This window comes from Apteryx rowi, unplaced genomic scaffold (genome assembly GCF_003343035.1).
Source record: "Apteryx rowi isolate R43461 unplaced genomic scaffold, aptRow1 scaffold_1, whole genome shotgun sequence".
In the NCBI taxonomy this organism is placed as follows: domain Eukaryota; kingdom Metazoa; phylum Chordata; class Aves; order Apterygiformes; family Apterygidae; genus Apteryx; species Apteryx rowi.
Window position 1 is genome coordinate 7565388 of NW_020447196.1, and position 14814 is coordinate 7580201.

Below are 14814 nucleotides of genomic sequence, written 5' to 3' on the forward strand. Positions count from 1 at the left end.
ATGAGTAGGCTTAGGAAGGGTGAAAATGGCACTCAGCAGAAGGCAGTCCTGAATCTTCTCTTTTAATTTACAGTCTTTATTATCCTCCTTCATCTAGGCCTTGAAATGTAGCACAGCAGAATAAAAACAAATATGATAACAACAGGATAAATGACAGCAACCTTTGAGTTAAAGACAGTTCTGTGATGTTACAGACTATTTCTTATATCTAGTTGTTAATGCCCGGTTTATTAGTAATCCTGCCCATCAATAACTACTCAAACTGCCCTCAAAATATTGTATGTTGTACTGATGAGACCCATCACCATAAAAAAGACTACTGAAATTCTGAAGAAAGTTCAAAGCAAGATAGCTAAGGTGAGAGAGACTAAAGAATATGACATATAATGAGAAATTGATTGAACTTAATTTGTATAAACTAGATAAGAGGTGATTAAAGGAGGATATGAAATCACTGTACAAATATTTGAGAGGTGTTAATAAAAGAGAGGCACAGAGACTGTTTCTGTAATTACTTTTGATAAAATAACAAAGTAACATTTTCAAACTAGAGAGAGAGACGGGAAAACAGAGTTTTAATACAAGAAGTAATGTGCAACTGTAAGGGGAAAGTAATAAGCTTCTTACGAAAAGAACTAAGTCATGTTCAACAGAGTCTTTCTAAACAGCTCAGTTTCTAAATAGTTTAGGTTTAAAACCTAGTGGTATTAGTGTAGAGAAAGAATGTATTCTACATTAGTCAGAGCCTGGATTGAACTACTGCCTTCTAATTCATTCTGTCAACTACTGTTGCTGTGATAACTCTGCCAATTACTGTAGATTTAGTTGCAGTTAACTAATTTTAACTGAAATAATTTTAAGAGGTATGAACTGGGAGGGGTGGACATTGTCGTGGCATAGCAAGTGAGGTGTGTGAACTCTAGCTTTACTTCCGTTCATTTTCCTAAGCAAGAATGAAAGTGGGTGCAGTAGCATACAGAGGGTAGATTTGTGCAGCGTGGAGAGCAATATCATTGCTACTGATGAAACAGAATAGGCTTCAGCACGTGCAGGAACCTCCGGAGTTCATACTCGGTTGCTTCCRTTACAGTACCTTCAGCTCTGCCTTGACAGCACTTGATGCAATCTGGATAGGACTAAAAGACTCGAGTTRACATGTGATATGTTCACATTTTCAGTTTTCTGTGTAGACTCACCTTTATAATGCACAAAGGAGTAACATATGCTGTAAAGATGGAGTTAAAAACTGCTTAGGACAAGTGCCTATTAGTACTTAGCTGGGTAAAAACTGAACTTCATACATCAAGAATGGCTGTTAAATCTGCAACCCAGTGATGAGATATCAGTACTAGATCATTTCAGTCCTGGTCATTCTGGAAAATTACAAAAATGAAAATACAAATATTTAACATAACTAATTTAGCATAACTTTAMATAGCTAAAGAAGCATTTTCCATTCACTAAGTAATATACACTGGCAGTAGTGTGGGAAGAACTTAAACTTTTCACCCAGTCTGAAGGGAAAAGTATAAACAAGTTCTTACTGTATATAATGTTAATGTGAAGATACTTCCATTGAAATAGCCATTTCATCATATCCATTCAGGGCCATCTTTCAAAATGTGAGCATCTGTGTACATTTTTTGGTTGCAAGAAGAAAAAGCTGGAATTTGGAAAAGTTAGACGCAATGCTGAAAATATAACGTACTGTATCTACAAACTTGTATAAACCTTATCCTGTCATGCCGTACTAAGTAYACTATGCAACCTTAGCAGTTGTGTTGAAACATTGACAATTTTTGATATTGACAGGCCATGATGAGTCTTGATTTCCATATGTATCACAAGGGCACGACATCCATAGCTATCGATCTCTCTCGGTACACATCGATGCCTCTCGAGATTGCGTCCTGTCGCTTTCCATGGCTCCTCCTTGGGATCAATAGGACAAGGTCCGATAGTTATGGGTACCTGTCGGTATCGATCCCTGCCAATAGCCATTGATACGTGTGGCTCTCGACAGGCATCTCTGGCTTTAGGTCTGGGGCTGATTTTGCTATTGGTAGGCATCGAAGGGTATTGACGTGGATTGCTCTCAATATTGCGGGGCATTGATGCCTGTTGAATTCCAGACCTATCAAGGGGGTTTGATATATCGATCTGGATAAGAAATGGAGGGGGTATGTGATATGTCAGAGGGGGGCATAGTAAGTGGCAGGGGGTGTAATAAGTGGCATGGGGGTGCAATAAATTGCAGGGGGTGCGTAATATGTCAAAAGGGGGTATCTCAATGGGTCTTAATACTTATCGGTATTGGGAGGTGCAAATATTATGGATAAGGACTGTAGGATTGCATCCTTCTGTAGCAGCAAGAGCTGTCTTTTCTCATTAATAAAAGAAGTTTTAAATCAGTGTGGTGGTGTTTTCAAACAGTTGTAAAGATCTGTAGTGGGTAAGGATGAGTGACTTACGATGAAGACAGGCATTTGAATAGTGTTATATCTGCTTCTAAAATTTTTCTAATAATAATAGCAACAACAAAGCTGATACTGTTTGCTTCTTGTGGTTTTTAGCAATACCTGTATTTTTTTAGAAAACTAGTGKTGTAGTTGTGGGTTAACCATTTTCCTTATGTTGAGTAGAAAAACAGGGGCAACATTTGTGTTAAATAATGTTCTATTTCAATAGACTGAAGTAGAGAGAGGAATTTAAACTGCAGAGCTAGATTTGGAAAACATTTCAAAAAGCATCCAGAGTTACTTTCCCCACAGTGTCCAGTATAATTATGGATATTAGAGGATCATTAGAAATACAATCCTAAGGAAGCAGGTTTATAAATGCAGTGCAAAATGCTTATTTACTGCATTCATTCTCAGTTGGTGTGAGGGTGATCCTTCCTCTATGCCTGTGAAATCTTGTTCCCAGGGAAAAAAGGCATGGCTGGTAAGTATAGATGAAAACTTTTTCCCATACAATAAAACCCAGAGAGAAGTTCATCTGAATTAAAAGACAGTATTGTAGTAGATGTTATAAAATAAAATCTCATTAGATATTCTTCAAGAACAATATATGTTGTGAAATGTAGGTGGTCTTTATATACAATGGGAAACTTGCAAAATCTACTTGAAAATCAAATAATGAGCAGAAAACACAGACAAATGGAAGCAATAAAGGCTGAAAAATAAGATACGATAGACTGTAGGTTATACAAGAAACGAGATTTAATACAACAATATTTGACCTTCATCTCTTTGTTTGACAGAGAGGCAGGCGCTGTCATCTTCCCTATAAACTTGTAAAAATAAACCTGGTGGTAAAGCATGCACATTGCTGGCTTCTTTCTTAAGAGCACAAAAATGGGAAAGAATCACTCCAGATATGCTTATATAACATAGTATTTAATTCCTCCTAGTGAATATTTTTACTGTGGCTAATGGCTCTTATTTGAAATATATGTACATCTGAATGTAGTTCAGATGTTCCTGTAATTGATAATTTTTTAGAAAGTTAGCCAATCTAGAYAGAGACTGCAGATCTTTTTCCTTTCTTATTAAAATAAAAATTCAGAAGTATTAAAACTAAGAAAGAAGTGGTGATATATGATAATAACTTTTATTAAAATGATTATGATTCTTATGAAGGGTAAATTGAATTAAGAAATAGTGAATTAATATGCCTGTACCATCTCTTCAGAGGATTAGACTTTCTTTAATATTCAAGAAAGTTTGTAGCGATCCATTCCTTTTTTTAGGAATTATGGTGCAGGTTTTTCAGAGGTCTCCAAGTGAACATTTGTTGTAATGTGCTGCTAAAGCATCACTGAAATCAGTGCTCTTCATGGGGATACAAAGAATGCATCTTGTGGCTCTCTAAGGAAATTACAAGATTGACTTTACAGGAGAGTGGGCCCTAAATGACTGTTATATTTAATAAGAATCTCCACCAAGATTTTAGCACGGAAGGTAGATCAAAGCAATTACTTAGCTCTTCCAGAATGAAGAAGGGGAAGTTCCAAAGCATGCAAGCTGAAATAGCAGGAACTCTTCATCAAAACGTACGAGATGAATGAGATGCTTAAGAAAGGCTCATCAGGGTCAAATTCCAGCTTTGCATGTTGCTTGCTTGGTTTTGTTCTATGTTCTCAATTATTTTGTGTAGTTTTATAGTGTTACCATAAAGAGATCCTTAAAAAAAATGGAGAGGAAAATGAAAAGTGAAAAACAAATCTTCATTCCTGTTGTCCTGCTTGCTTCTCTTCTTCCTCTGCGTTGGCTACAGCCTATGACACATTGCTCCTTTTCCCCTGATCTTTTCAGCGTGAGACAGTGTATATTCTTCCAAATAGGTTTTTGAAAGTAGTCCACAGGGGTGCATTTTAACTGATYCAAGTTGTGAGGCAGATTGTGCAAATTGCTCAGTGTGTGCATTTAGGACCACTGTAAAAGTAAATCCCATTCTGCAGCTGTTTTATTTGCTATTGAGCAGTGTGACACCAATAGCTGTTTAGGAAAAGCAACTCCACTTAAAAAAAAGAAAAAAAAAAGAAAAGGAACATCCAGTACAGGACATGGTTTCATTCTTTGAAGAGAGATGTTACTCCTTGATTTCTTCGCTCTCCAACCCATTTCCTCATGTTTCCAGCTTCAGTCAGAGCATATTAGCCAAATTATGATGCAGGTATCTSTTCACTGGTTGTACTACAAGTCCATTGAGGGTTTTCACAGGACTAAGGTTTGCTGAAATATTTTATCCTGACRTAGTGATGAAGCCTTTTGTTAGACAGTATGTATGGAAGGGACCTGAAGTGAGTATGTAGTGAGTACCCTTGCCCTAAAACAAGATCAGCTCTACCTCACCTCATTCTTGAAAGATGTTTGTCTAACCTGTTCTTAAAAACTTCTGTTAATAGAAATACTAAAAATTCTACAAGCAGCTTTCTCTTTCTGCACTTACTTATCTTTTCTGCTAAAAAGATATTCCCCTAATGTTTAACCTAAATCTCTTTCTGCAAATTAAACCTATTCTGTGGTTCACATTTGAGGTCCATTGTTTTTCTGTTATCCCCAGTCAAAGTGGAGATTAGCCCCCAGTAATTTTTACCTCCTTAGCCGTAAAGTCTTCCCTCAAACTTCCCTAAACTACATAAACCAAATATTTTCTCAAAGACTTTCTGCTGTTATACTTGCTGCTTTGGACAGTCCTGGTCAGTTCCAATAGGGAAAACTAGACACGCAATTCCAGCTGCAGCCTTACCTGTTTGAGTGGAGTGAAAGAATTAGTTTAGGGTTCTTACATATAACATACTAGCTAATACATCCTCAGAAAATACTTGAGCATTTTTAACAGCTCATTTTGATTCCACATTCCTTTCTGTCTTGTGAGTCATCTCTTGTCTTGYAATTGTGAAGTTAATTGTGTCACCCACACAAAATACTTTTCTACTTGCCAACTGAGTTGCACCCTCCTTTTTTAGACTGTCCAATTTGTCAAGATTGTTTTGAACTCTAGTCGTGGTCTTCCACTACGTGCAATTGTTTCCAGCTTTGTGTCATCTGAAAGACTTGATRAGTTCTTCCTGTCCTCCATCATTCAGAAAATATTGAATGATGCTAGAAGCAGAGCAAACCCTATGAACCACTTCATCCATCTATCCACTTTGACACTAAGCCATTGATAACTGTTCTGAATACAATTTTCCAACAAACATCTACCTGCCCTACATTAGTTTACGGTAATTCCCATTCCTAGCTTTTAAACTACTCTCCTGTTTGGCACATATCATTTTCATCCTTCATAGCAAGCTGGAAGTGATTATGTTTTTACTCTCAATTTTGTTTCTGGGTTGAATTGAAGTAGAGTAGGTTGAATGCTCAATGAGTTAATGTTTTGTGTGCTGGATGCCTGTTAGTATTTGGTGAGCCTGAACTGACTTCTAAAAGTRGTTTGAAGGTTTCAGTATTTCCTGGGAGTCCAGCCTGAGAACTGGTGAATAAAGCGAAAGGACAAATAAATATCCTTCAGCAAGTTAAAATTCTCTATACATAACACTTTCTATCTGTCTTTGTCTTGATCACATTACTTTTTTAGATGGGCGTGGAGGCTTTTTGTGTTTATTAATTTGGTTTGTAAGAGGTATTGTTGCTTCTGTTCTCTTACTGTCCTCCGTTCTAAAGACACTGAACATAGAAGTACTGGTGGTAATAATAAACTTGTAATTCGGTTGTATTTGATGTTTAAAAACCTTTGGATCCTATAATAGTAATTAAAACAGTAAACTATTTTTCTTTCTATCTTTTTATCWTGTTCAAAATTGAAACTTGACTTTGTCTTTGACTTTTAGCCCCCAGCAAATCGTTTATGGGCTGAGACAGCAGGTAGGAATATGTATAAAACTGTTGAAGTAACAGGTTCTATTAGTATCTTTACATGGGAAAAAAACATAATTTTATGTCTTAAAATTGGAAACAAATTCTGATTAAGATTTTTTTTTAATCTTCCTCATCTCTTTCAAACCAGAGACAAGAGGTGGAGTGTTTCATACATTAAGATACAGATTAAAATACATGTGAAAATGTCTGGGAAAAATTATCACTTTACTGAAGCAATTAACTTATCTCAAACAGTAGCATGAAACAAAATGTGTTTTCTTACACAAGGCATCTGTAGGTCTGGCATAACTGTGTAAACTAGGATTAAAAAAAAAAAGAAGCAACAGGGGAAAGAACTATCTGCCAAAAATAGTAGTCGAAAAAAAGTTAGAGCAGGCTTAATTCAAAACCCATGAAAATAAATGAAAAGAGTAGTTTTTAATGATCTTTGGATCAGTTCTATTATTGAAAAAATTTGATGTGGACCCAACTCTGATACCTCTCTGTATTAGCACTCTTTTTATGAGTCATCTTGTTTATAGCAGTAGAGTTATTTGCAGAATGCATCATTATTAATCATGAATAGTAAACCAGTCAGTCCAGACCAGTCAGTCACAACTTTAAACTGCTTTTAGAAAAAAATATCATTTACTCTCCATACCCAGGCTGCTATGAGAGAAAATTCTTTCAAAATTTTCATTTTGAAATTCTTTCAAAAAAAGTGTTTTGTATGTAGTACCTCTGATAAATGTTTATCTTCTGAATTTTGCTGTTCCCCGTCTTCATTCAAAATATGAGCTCCAAAAGAAGTATGTTCCTCAACGTTTTGAAAAATAATTTCCTTAGATGATATAGAAGAATAGTGAAGTGATGTGAAAGTTACTTCAAGGATGCTTCATTAGTTTTACAAGCACCAGATTACATTATATTTGTCAGCACCCTGAGGCACAACCCCTTCTAGGGGTTTAGTTGGCTAAGTTGAAGAGTTTAGCTGACTGAGTCCAAGATCAGCTCCTTCACTGATAAGAGCTGTTGTGAAGAAAGCTGGAAGTGGAGCGGCCCTCCTGTCCCTTGGGAGCTGCTTTTAGGCTGTACTGCTGGCTCCCGCCTGTGCTGCGTGGCAGCTGTGCAGCAGCTATGTCTGGTCTGGTTTTGTTCTTCCTCAGTTCGGACCCGGACCCGGACCTGCCAGCTCAGCTTGCTGGCTTGCCCTTGGAGCTGCCTCGTCCCTACAAACTTACTGGGCGGTCACCGGATCGTGTGTGATGCTGACCACTGTCTCTGGACCTGATCCTGACCCTGGCTTGCCTCTCTGCATCCCGGCTCCTTGTTGGCGAAGTCACTGCTCCCGCCTGCCTTATTACCACGCTCCGCTCTCGACTCACCTTTCCTTGCAGAGCGGCCAAGCCTTGCTGCTACCTGACACTATTAATCATTTCCTAATCCCACTTACAGCATGCTGGGATGAAAAATCACTGATGTCTGTTGAGTTCCTTGGGAACGAGAGATCATTTTGGCTTGGTGGTAACAGACATAAGACAGAGCTTTCTTTTTCATCCAGACTTATATTCTGTAAAATTTTCAAATATGAAAGACAATAACCCATAATATTTTAGGAAAATTACTTACAAAAACTCAGGTTACAAGACTGCCATTGCATTATGTTTGGTGGTTCATGTAGCAAGTGTATGACTTTATTCTAAATGTCTTATGCTGCCTTGTTCTTAGCTTTGTTCTGTAYTCAGACAAGAAGCGGAGGTCTGGTCAGGTTCTCAATATTATAATCTTAAAGAAAAATGGATTCTAAATTCTACTTAAATTCATCTGTAATAATGAAAGAGATGAGGAACATTTCTTTATTCACCATAAATAGATGAATTAGATAATCTTGGCGATTCAGCCAAAGAGCATCTTTTTTAGGGAGCTCACTGTTATTTAATAGGAACCAAACTATGTGCAAGAAAAAGAGCTATTTGAAGTCTCCAAGGCTGCACTAGTCCTAATGGAGAAATCAAAATTCATAGATTTTATTTGAAATAAATATTGATTGACATCTAATAAAATCTTGGCAGGTTTTAACAAAAAACATATAAATATAGAGTGAGAGCTAATGAAATGTATGATCCASCACATGAAGAGGTATTTATGATCCAGGGTGTGAACTGGGTCATTCTACTGAACATGCAAATCTTAATGAATGTGCAATATGATACACAATTCTTACTTTTTTTTTAATGACTTCCAAAGACTTGGTAGYTACTGTCAATGTCTGCACATAAACAGTGTCCTTCAGCTCCATAAGTACAGACACCTGCAAAGAGRCACTCTTCTTTATGCCTCATAAGAACCCTCAAGCACCATGGTTTAAAAAAAACAGTGTAATKGTGGATTTGATATCCCTTGGCACTCTTACACTTCACTTACCACTAAGATAATTCAGTACCTTGAACTTTGTGCTCTCTTTTTACGGACAGATGATTTTGTTGAAAATATGATTCAAAAACAGGATTAAAAGAAAAAAGGCTATATTTCAATTTAACATTTAGAGATGTTTTCCAGATGTAGAAGGTTTTGTCGGACTTCTTTAGTTTTTTTTTATTATTATTATTATTATTATTATTATTGTTATTGTGGTGGACATCACTAGACTGTAACAAACGTGAGCTAAATTTACCATTAAACGTTTGGTATTGCACTTTCCATACTGAATGCTGTGAATATAATAGCGCATTAGAGATGGACAAGTATTGGAAAGAAAGAAATTTTATTATTTCTTCTGTTAGATGCCCATGAAATTTATAGGAGCTTGCAATGGATTTGGCCCCATATCTTTAACTGGACTGTCCCTTGCAGAGAACTTCCTGCTAGCCCACTGACATTTTTRTTTTGATGTACTACAGATCATTTTACTAGTAGTTTTCCATAAGAAAAGACTTCTAACCTAATGAAGTAGGTGATAGCAACCTACCAAGATTGTCCAACAAGGTGCCCTACTGGAGTAGGAGCAATGAAGTGACTGTAGGAATTGTTTGCATTATTGATGACTAGGTTCTGAAAGACAAGCTGTCATTCTCAAGTAGAAGTTTAGGCACTTGATTTAGGACTTTCGGGAACATCTGTAGCCTGCATTATATACAAGATCAGATGAAATAATGATTTTGKTTTTAAAATATTTGAAAAAATTAGTATGACAGATACAGTTAACAGTGTTTGCAGATTGTGTCTAYGATGAGGCCATCTTCCATTTTTAATTCTGTGGGAAAACAATTGATTTCTGTGAGGGATAGGACAGAAACCAAAGTGTTTTATCAAGAAAAAAGTTGTAAAAATGTGTCACAGGTTTGATTAATTTTCRTTTTTGACTGCAATGTCATTGCACTTCTAATTAAATCAAAGTAGGCCTCTGAGACCTCTAATACACTTTTCTGAAAATTTCAAATTCTTCTTTATCCTTGGTTCTAAGAGGCAACTCAACCAGACATTTAGCAGTTCAGTTTTTATACCAATATTTACCTGTATCTGTAAGAATAAAAATACCTGCAAAACYGAGTTTGGATCTGTACCTGACCATCCCTTTCTTTCCACCTCCTTCTCTCCCCCCCTAATTGTAGCTATAATTAAAACAGCTCTTCCCAACATGGACAGAGAAGCCAAAGAAGAATACTTTGTGGTCATCCAAGCAAAGGACATGGGAGGACATATGGGTGGACTCTCTGGAACTACGACAGTGACGATTACYCTCACTGATGTTAATGACAATCCTCCTAAGTTTGCACAGAGTAAGTGGCATTTTCTCCTATCTAAGAAAGTGTTATAGCTCTTTTTTTATCATCTTACTGCCTAGGTTTGTGATGTAATTTAAAAATACATAGCTGCTGCTARAGAAAGATTAATAGTCCTCTGCCTGATTAAGAGCTTTGGGAAAGAGGCTGTTATGTCCACAYCAGTGTACACACGTCTGTCTTCCCTGTGATCCCACTTACGTCCACACTGCAGGGCTTGAGGATTTTTTCATTTGTTTGGGTGATTTTGCTTTCACTTCCATTGTTTCTAAGTGTTAGTTTTAGTTGCTTTTGTATGCGCTTCCTTCTCAGATGCAGACAAGTGACACCACTGCTCAAAGACRTATGTAATTGATAGAAGAAATAAAGGTTTGAATAATTAGGTATGAGTGAAGAAAATAAAGAAAATAAGTCAGAGTCTAGTTAATTGTTGACCTTTAATTCAAAATCCATATTTACTACAGTGGTTCCAATGGATATCTTGCTGGGCTAGGTTAAAATGATTTGGTATCCTGCTGAGCTTCTCTACAAGCTTTGTAGTCTATTTCAAAGATAAAGACAAAAAGGAGAGGGATGAAGGAAGAACATAATGACTGGATCAATTTTATTTGGAACAGGTGCATTTTAATGCACTATTAGAAACTTATCTTTTTATCCAGCTTGTTCTGAAAAATTGAAGTTGTAAAATAATAAAAATCTATTTTGGGGTTGGAGAGTGTTCGCATCTAGACTTTGTATCATCATTACTCTTTGATAAGCATGGTTTTTAACAAGTTTTACTTTTGCACCTAGGGTAAAATTAGTTCTTTTTCACATATGCATCACTTAAGGTCTACTTTTGCCCTATTTTGAAGACACAAAGAGTGAAATGGTTTTGTACTACTACCCAGCATGTGGTAAATATTCCCCAGTAGTCTGGAAAAAACACATATAAATACACATAGAGAAGAATTATAAAGTAAATAAGCAGAGGTAAGAGCTTATTTGCAAAAAAATGCATCTTATTAGCTCATCTTAGTAAGGTTTTTAACAGATAAGCACTCTATGCACAATAAAAGATTTTCTTTCATTATAAAATATGATGAAATGCATAACTTCTTGACTTCATATCACACTGCATTACTTGCACTTGTGCAGTAATGTTTCTCAATGTACGATGACAATTCCCTTAACAATGTGAACATCTATAGATGAGACTCCTGGCTGAACCATATCACCATAATGCAGAGRGACATTTCTTTTATACATGCAATGTACACTAGCTCTAAATCTCTGACTGCAGATCTACTTTTGCCAGCTTACCTGGCTTTTATACTTGTATCAGCAATTCCTTTGTCAAAAAACCTTTGCYTGCCAGTAGGAAACAAGCTGATGGTGTCTGTCCGGGCCCTAGGAGACAGGTAAGCAGATCAGAAAATCAGCAACGCAACTGGTACTAATTGGTATATTTGCTGGAGGTCTCAGCAGGAAGCCCGAGGAGTGAATACATATGAAGATGAAAATGTATTTTKACTGTGCAGATTACTCGTATCTGTTCTCCCCTAGATGGGATACAGTGACATGTTGACTGGATAGCATGAGTAAGACTGCATCACAAATCCCTGAAATATATTTGCTATGTGGAAAATTAATTAGACTAATTAGACTAATTTTCCTTCAACAAAGAGTGAGTTGCTGTCTTCGAGGCAACTTTGTATATAACCTTGTTATATCCAGTGCACTCCAGCACAGCATTCAAGCTAGCATCTTGTCATAACCATCCCGCTATAACACTATTATGCAACTTCATTAGAAAAAAATTGCATGTAATATATATTTATATTTTCTCTWTTGCATTTAATGAGACTGTGCCATAGTAAATATTGTAACTGGGTATTATTACGAATTCTGCATTTTAAAACAAGTGTTCATAGCATGCTGCATAACATTACAGATTAATCATGATTCTAAACTTATACAATAGTTGCCCGAGTCTTTAACATTTTTTACACTGTTAAAGCACAGTTTGCATTTGTCTGAAAAGGAAAATAAGAAAGGATCAAACTTACAATAGAGCCTAACCAGAAGAAATAGAAATTCATAAGATGTAATACATGCTGCTTTCACAATAAATTGTAATGAACTCAGAAAGCAGTGTGTTTTATCGGTTTATTGTTTCCAGGCAGGACAGAAATGTATATTTATGGTTAGATTTCAAAGAGTGTTAGCCTCCTGGGTTTTAGAAATGAGAAAGATGAACTTTCACTACTTCTGTGATCTCTCCGAAATCATTTTAGAGGTATTTTATAAGTCATTGAAGTTTTTAAACCAACAGTTTACGATAGGATTATATTGAAAAGAACTGTGTGTGACTGTGAAAACTTAGGTTTTTCAAAGATGCTTAATGTAGATTTTTGATCAGCTCTGAACTATGACATGTTGACAAGCCAATTCATAATTCTCAAGAGCAATTTTTTTAAAAGTCAGCTGCATCATAATAAAAACATTTTTTACAGTATTTTGTAAACTGTCTTAATAAATCTAAGAGAAAAATACCAATCTAAAAATGCAATCAACTGTGTCGGGAGAGTCAAACCACAAAGTGTGGACAGCAGTATAAATTATGAACCCATAATTTAGTCTCCTGAGGCATTTGATTGCTTTGGCTGCTCATTGTTTGTGAGCCATTATGAGTATCCTTGAGGAATCTTGATGATCTCCAAATTATCTCTAATAATTTAGCCTGGAAACATTAAAGGAAAAAAAAAGTAAATTATAAGTAAAACTGCTGTTACATTTTGTGTTCCATGGAAATGTCACTTTATAAATTAAATCTAGAAACATAGAAATTAATACAATCAAAAGAGAATAACTTCTGTACAGAATCTTGGCTGTATAGTGAAGAGGAAAAACATCTTTCAAAGAAGTTATTTCATTTTGGGGCAGACTATATGTGTATCTAATGTATGTATTTGCAAATTACACATACTTTCCTTACTTCATACTTTTAACCATGGCCACTGAAATCAGCCTGCAAATAGTTACAGCAGCAACTTCAGAACATTTTGTCTTTAGAAAAATATTTAGAAAAATACTATTACAGTAAAAATCACATATTGTCTTAGAAGAACCGTGAAGAAAGGAAACAAGTCCAGAACCTTTATCAAAGAATATTTATATCATTTTATAACAGTCTCATCTGCTAAGCTTTAATTCTTTTTTAATTCTTTTAACTAATAAATAGTACTGCAGTTGCGTAGCTCAACTATTATCCATAGCTTCAATATGTGTAAATTACCAAGAGGTAATAAAAATAGGCACTCCATAAAGGATTTCTAATGTACAGCATATATGTGTCTTCTGTTTTTCAGAGTATTGCTAAGGACTGAGAGTATAATAGAAAAATGTTTTTTTTTCTTTTCCTTAATAAACTGCTTACCTAAAATAATATACTGCAATTTCTAAATAGATTTTTGATACATTTTAGGTCATAAGTTATGAAGCAAGTATTACAAAAAATAAAAATGTTGAGGATTTGAATACTGCTTTCTAGTGGACGGTTTGTTGTATGGTTAGACAACAAAACAGTAAATACAGTAATGATTACTATGAAAAGTTATTGCTTCCTTTAAGATATAAATTGCAGGAGTTTCCTCAGATGTTTCTTGATTAGTTTCTTACCACAAAAGGGGGATGGGAGGAGTTAAAAAGCGAAACAAAATCCCAAACCAATTAGATTCTGTCCAGATCAAATTAAAAGGCAAGGATTACAGTTAAAAGAGCAGTAAAGATCTGAAATTGTAAAAGACATGTTTTTAGTCTCTGGTGGTTTGCTGCAGGTAAAAGCCAAAGTTTCATAACTGGATTTTATCAAAAATAGACTGCAAGTCTGTAAATAAAAAGGTAAGTTCAACAGTGTCTTGCAGTGGATTACACATTGCATATTTTCTGTGTTGAAAGTAGCTTAATATTTTATGTTTGGCAGCAGTGAGCATCCCTGCAAGCAGGAGACAGGTTAATACCGTAATGGAAAAGAACATTCGCATGCAGTATACTGAGTGTTCCCATGTATGGAGCACATTTTGCTGTTTTCAGTGGATAGCTTGTGTAAATGTGGTTTGTATCAGTTGCATGTCTGAAGAGTTTGCTCTGGAGAAGCACAAACAAATGAAGAAAACACAAGAGAAACTGGAATCGGATGTAATGTTTAGTCTTTTCCTCTTATTTGTAAGGTCTGTATCACTTCTCAGTAATGGAAGATGTTGCTCTTGGTGAACCGATAGGAAGGGTGAAAGCAAATGACCTGGATATTGGAGAAAATGCTAAGTCATCCTATGATATTATTGAAGGAGATGGAATGGATATATTTGAAATTACTACAGATGTCCAAACTCAGGACGGCATTATTAGAGTGAGAAAGGTAAATGATATCTCTATAAAAATTGTTTGTTTATTGTTCATACAGCTGCCGAGCAGACTGTACTCTGCGAGTACGCGCTGGATTTCAAAAGATTCTGTTATCTGTGGATGTTGGCGTCAAGTCAGTGAATTTATAGAACTGGAGGTGTATTAGCCATGCCTCTCAAAATCGCCATTTAGGAGACTCCCTAAGTATTTTCTGTGCTGGGAATGCATTGGTGCTCTTGTCTGCGCTTCCTGATCCAGCCACTGCTTCACATGCTCAG

General features: G+C 35.9%; 1 protein-coding gene across 3 annotated transcripts in view; it reads left to right on the forward strand.

Annotated features, from left to right (window-relative positions):
• The window catches only part of CDH8 (cadherin 8), a 154132-nt gene that overhangs the window by 76207 nt on the left and 63111 nt on the right, over positions 1–14814 (forward strand). For all 3 annotated transcript variants that reach the window (XM_026058933.1, XM_026058923.1, XM_026058941.1), the window contains 2 exons: positions 9980–10147; positions 14362–14549. In XM_026058933.1, the coding sequence (XP_025914718.1) occupies positions 9980–10147; positions 14362–14549 (356 nt within the window). The remainder of the gene's footprint in view (positions 1–9979; positions 10148–14361; positions 14550–14814) is intronic.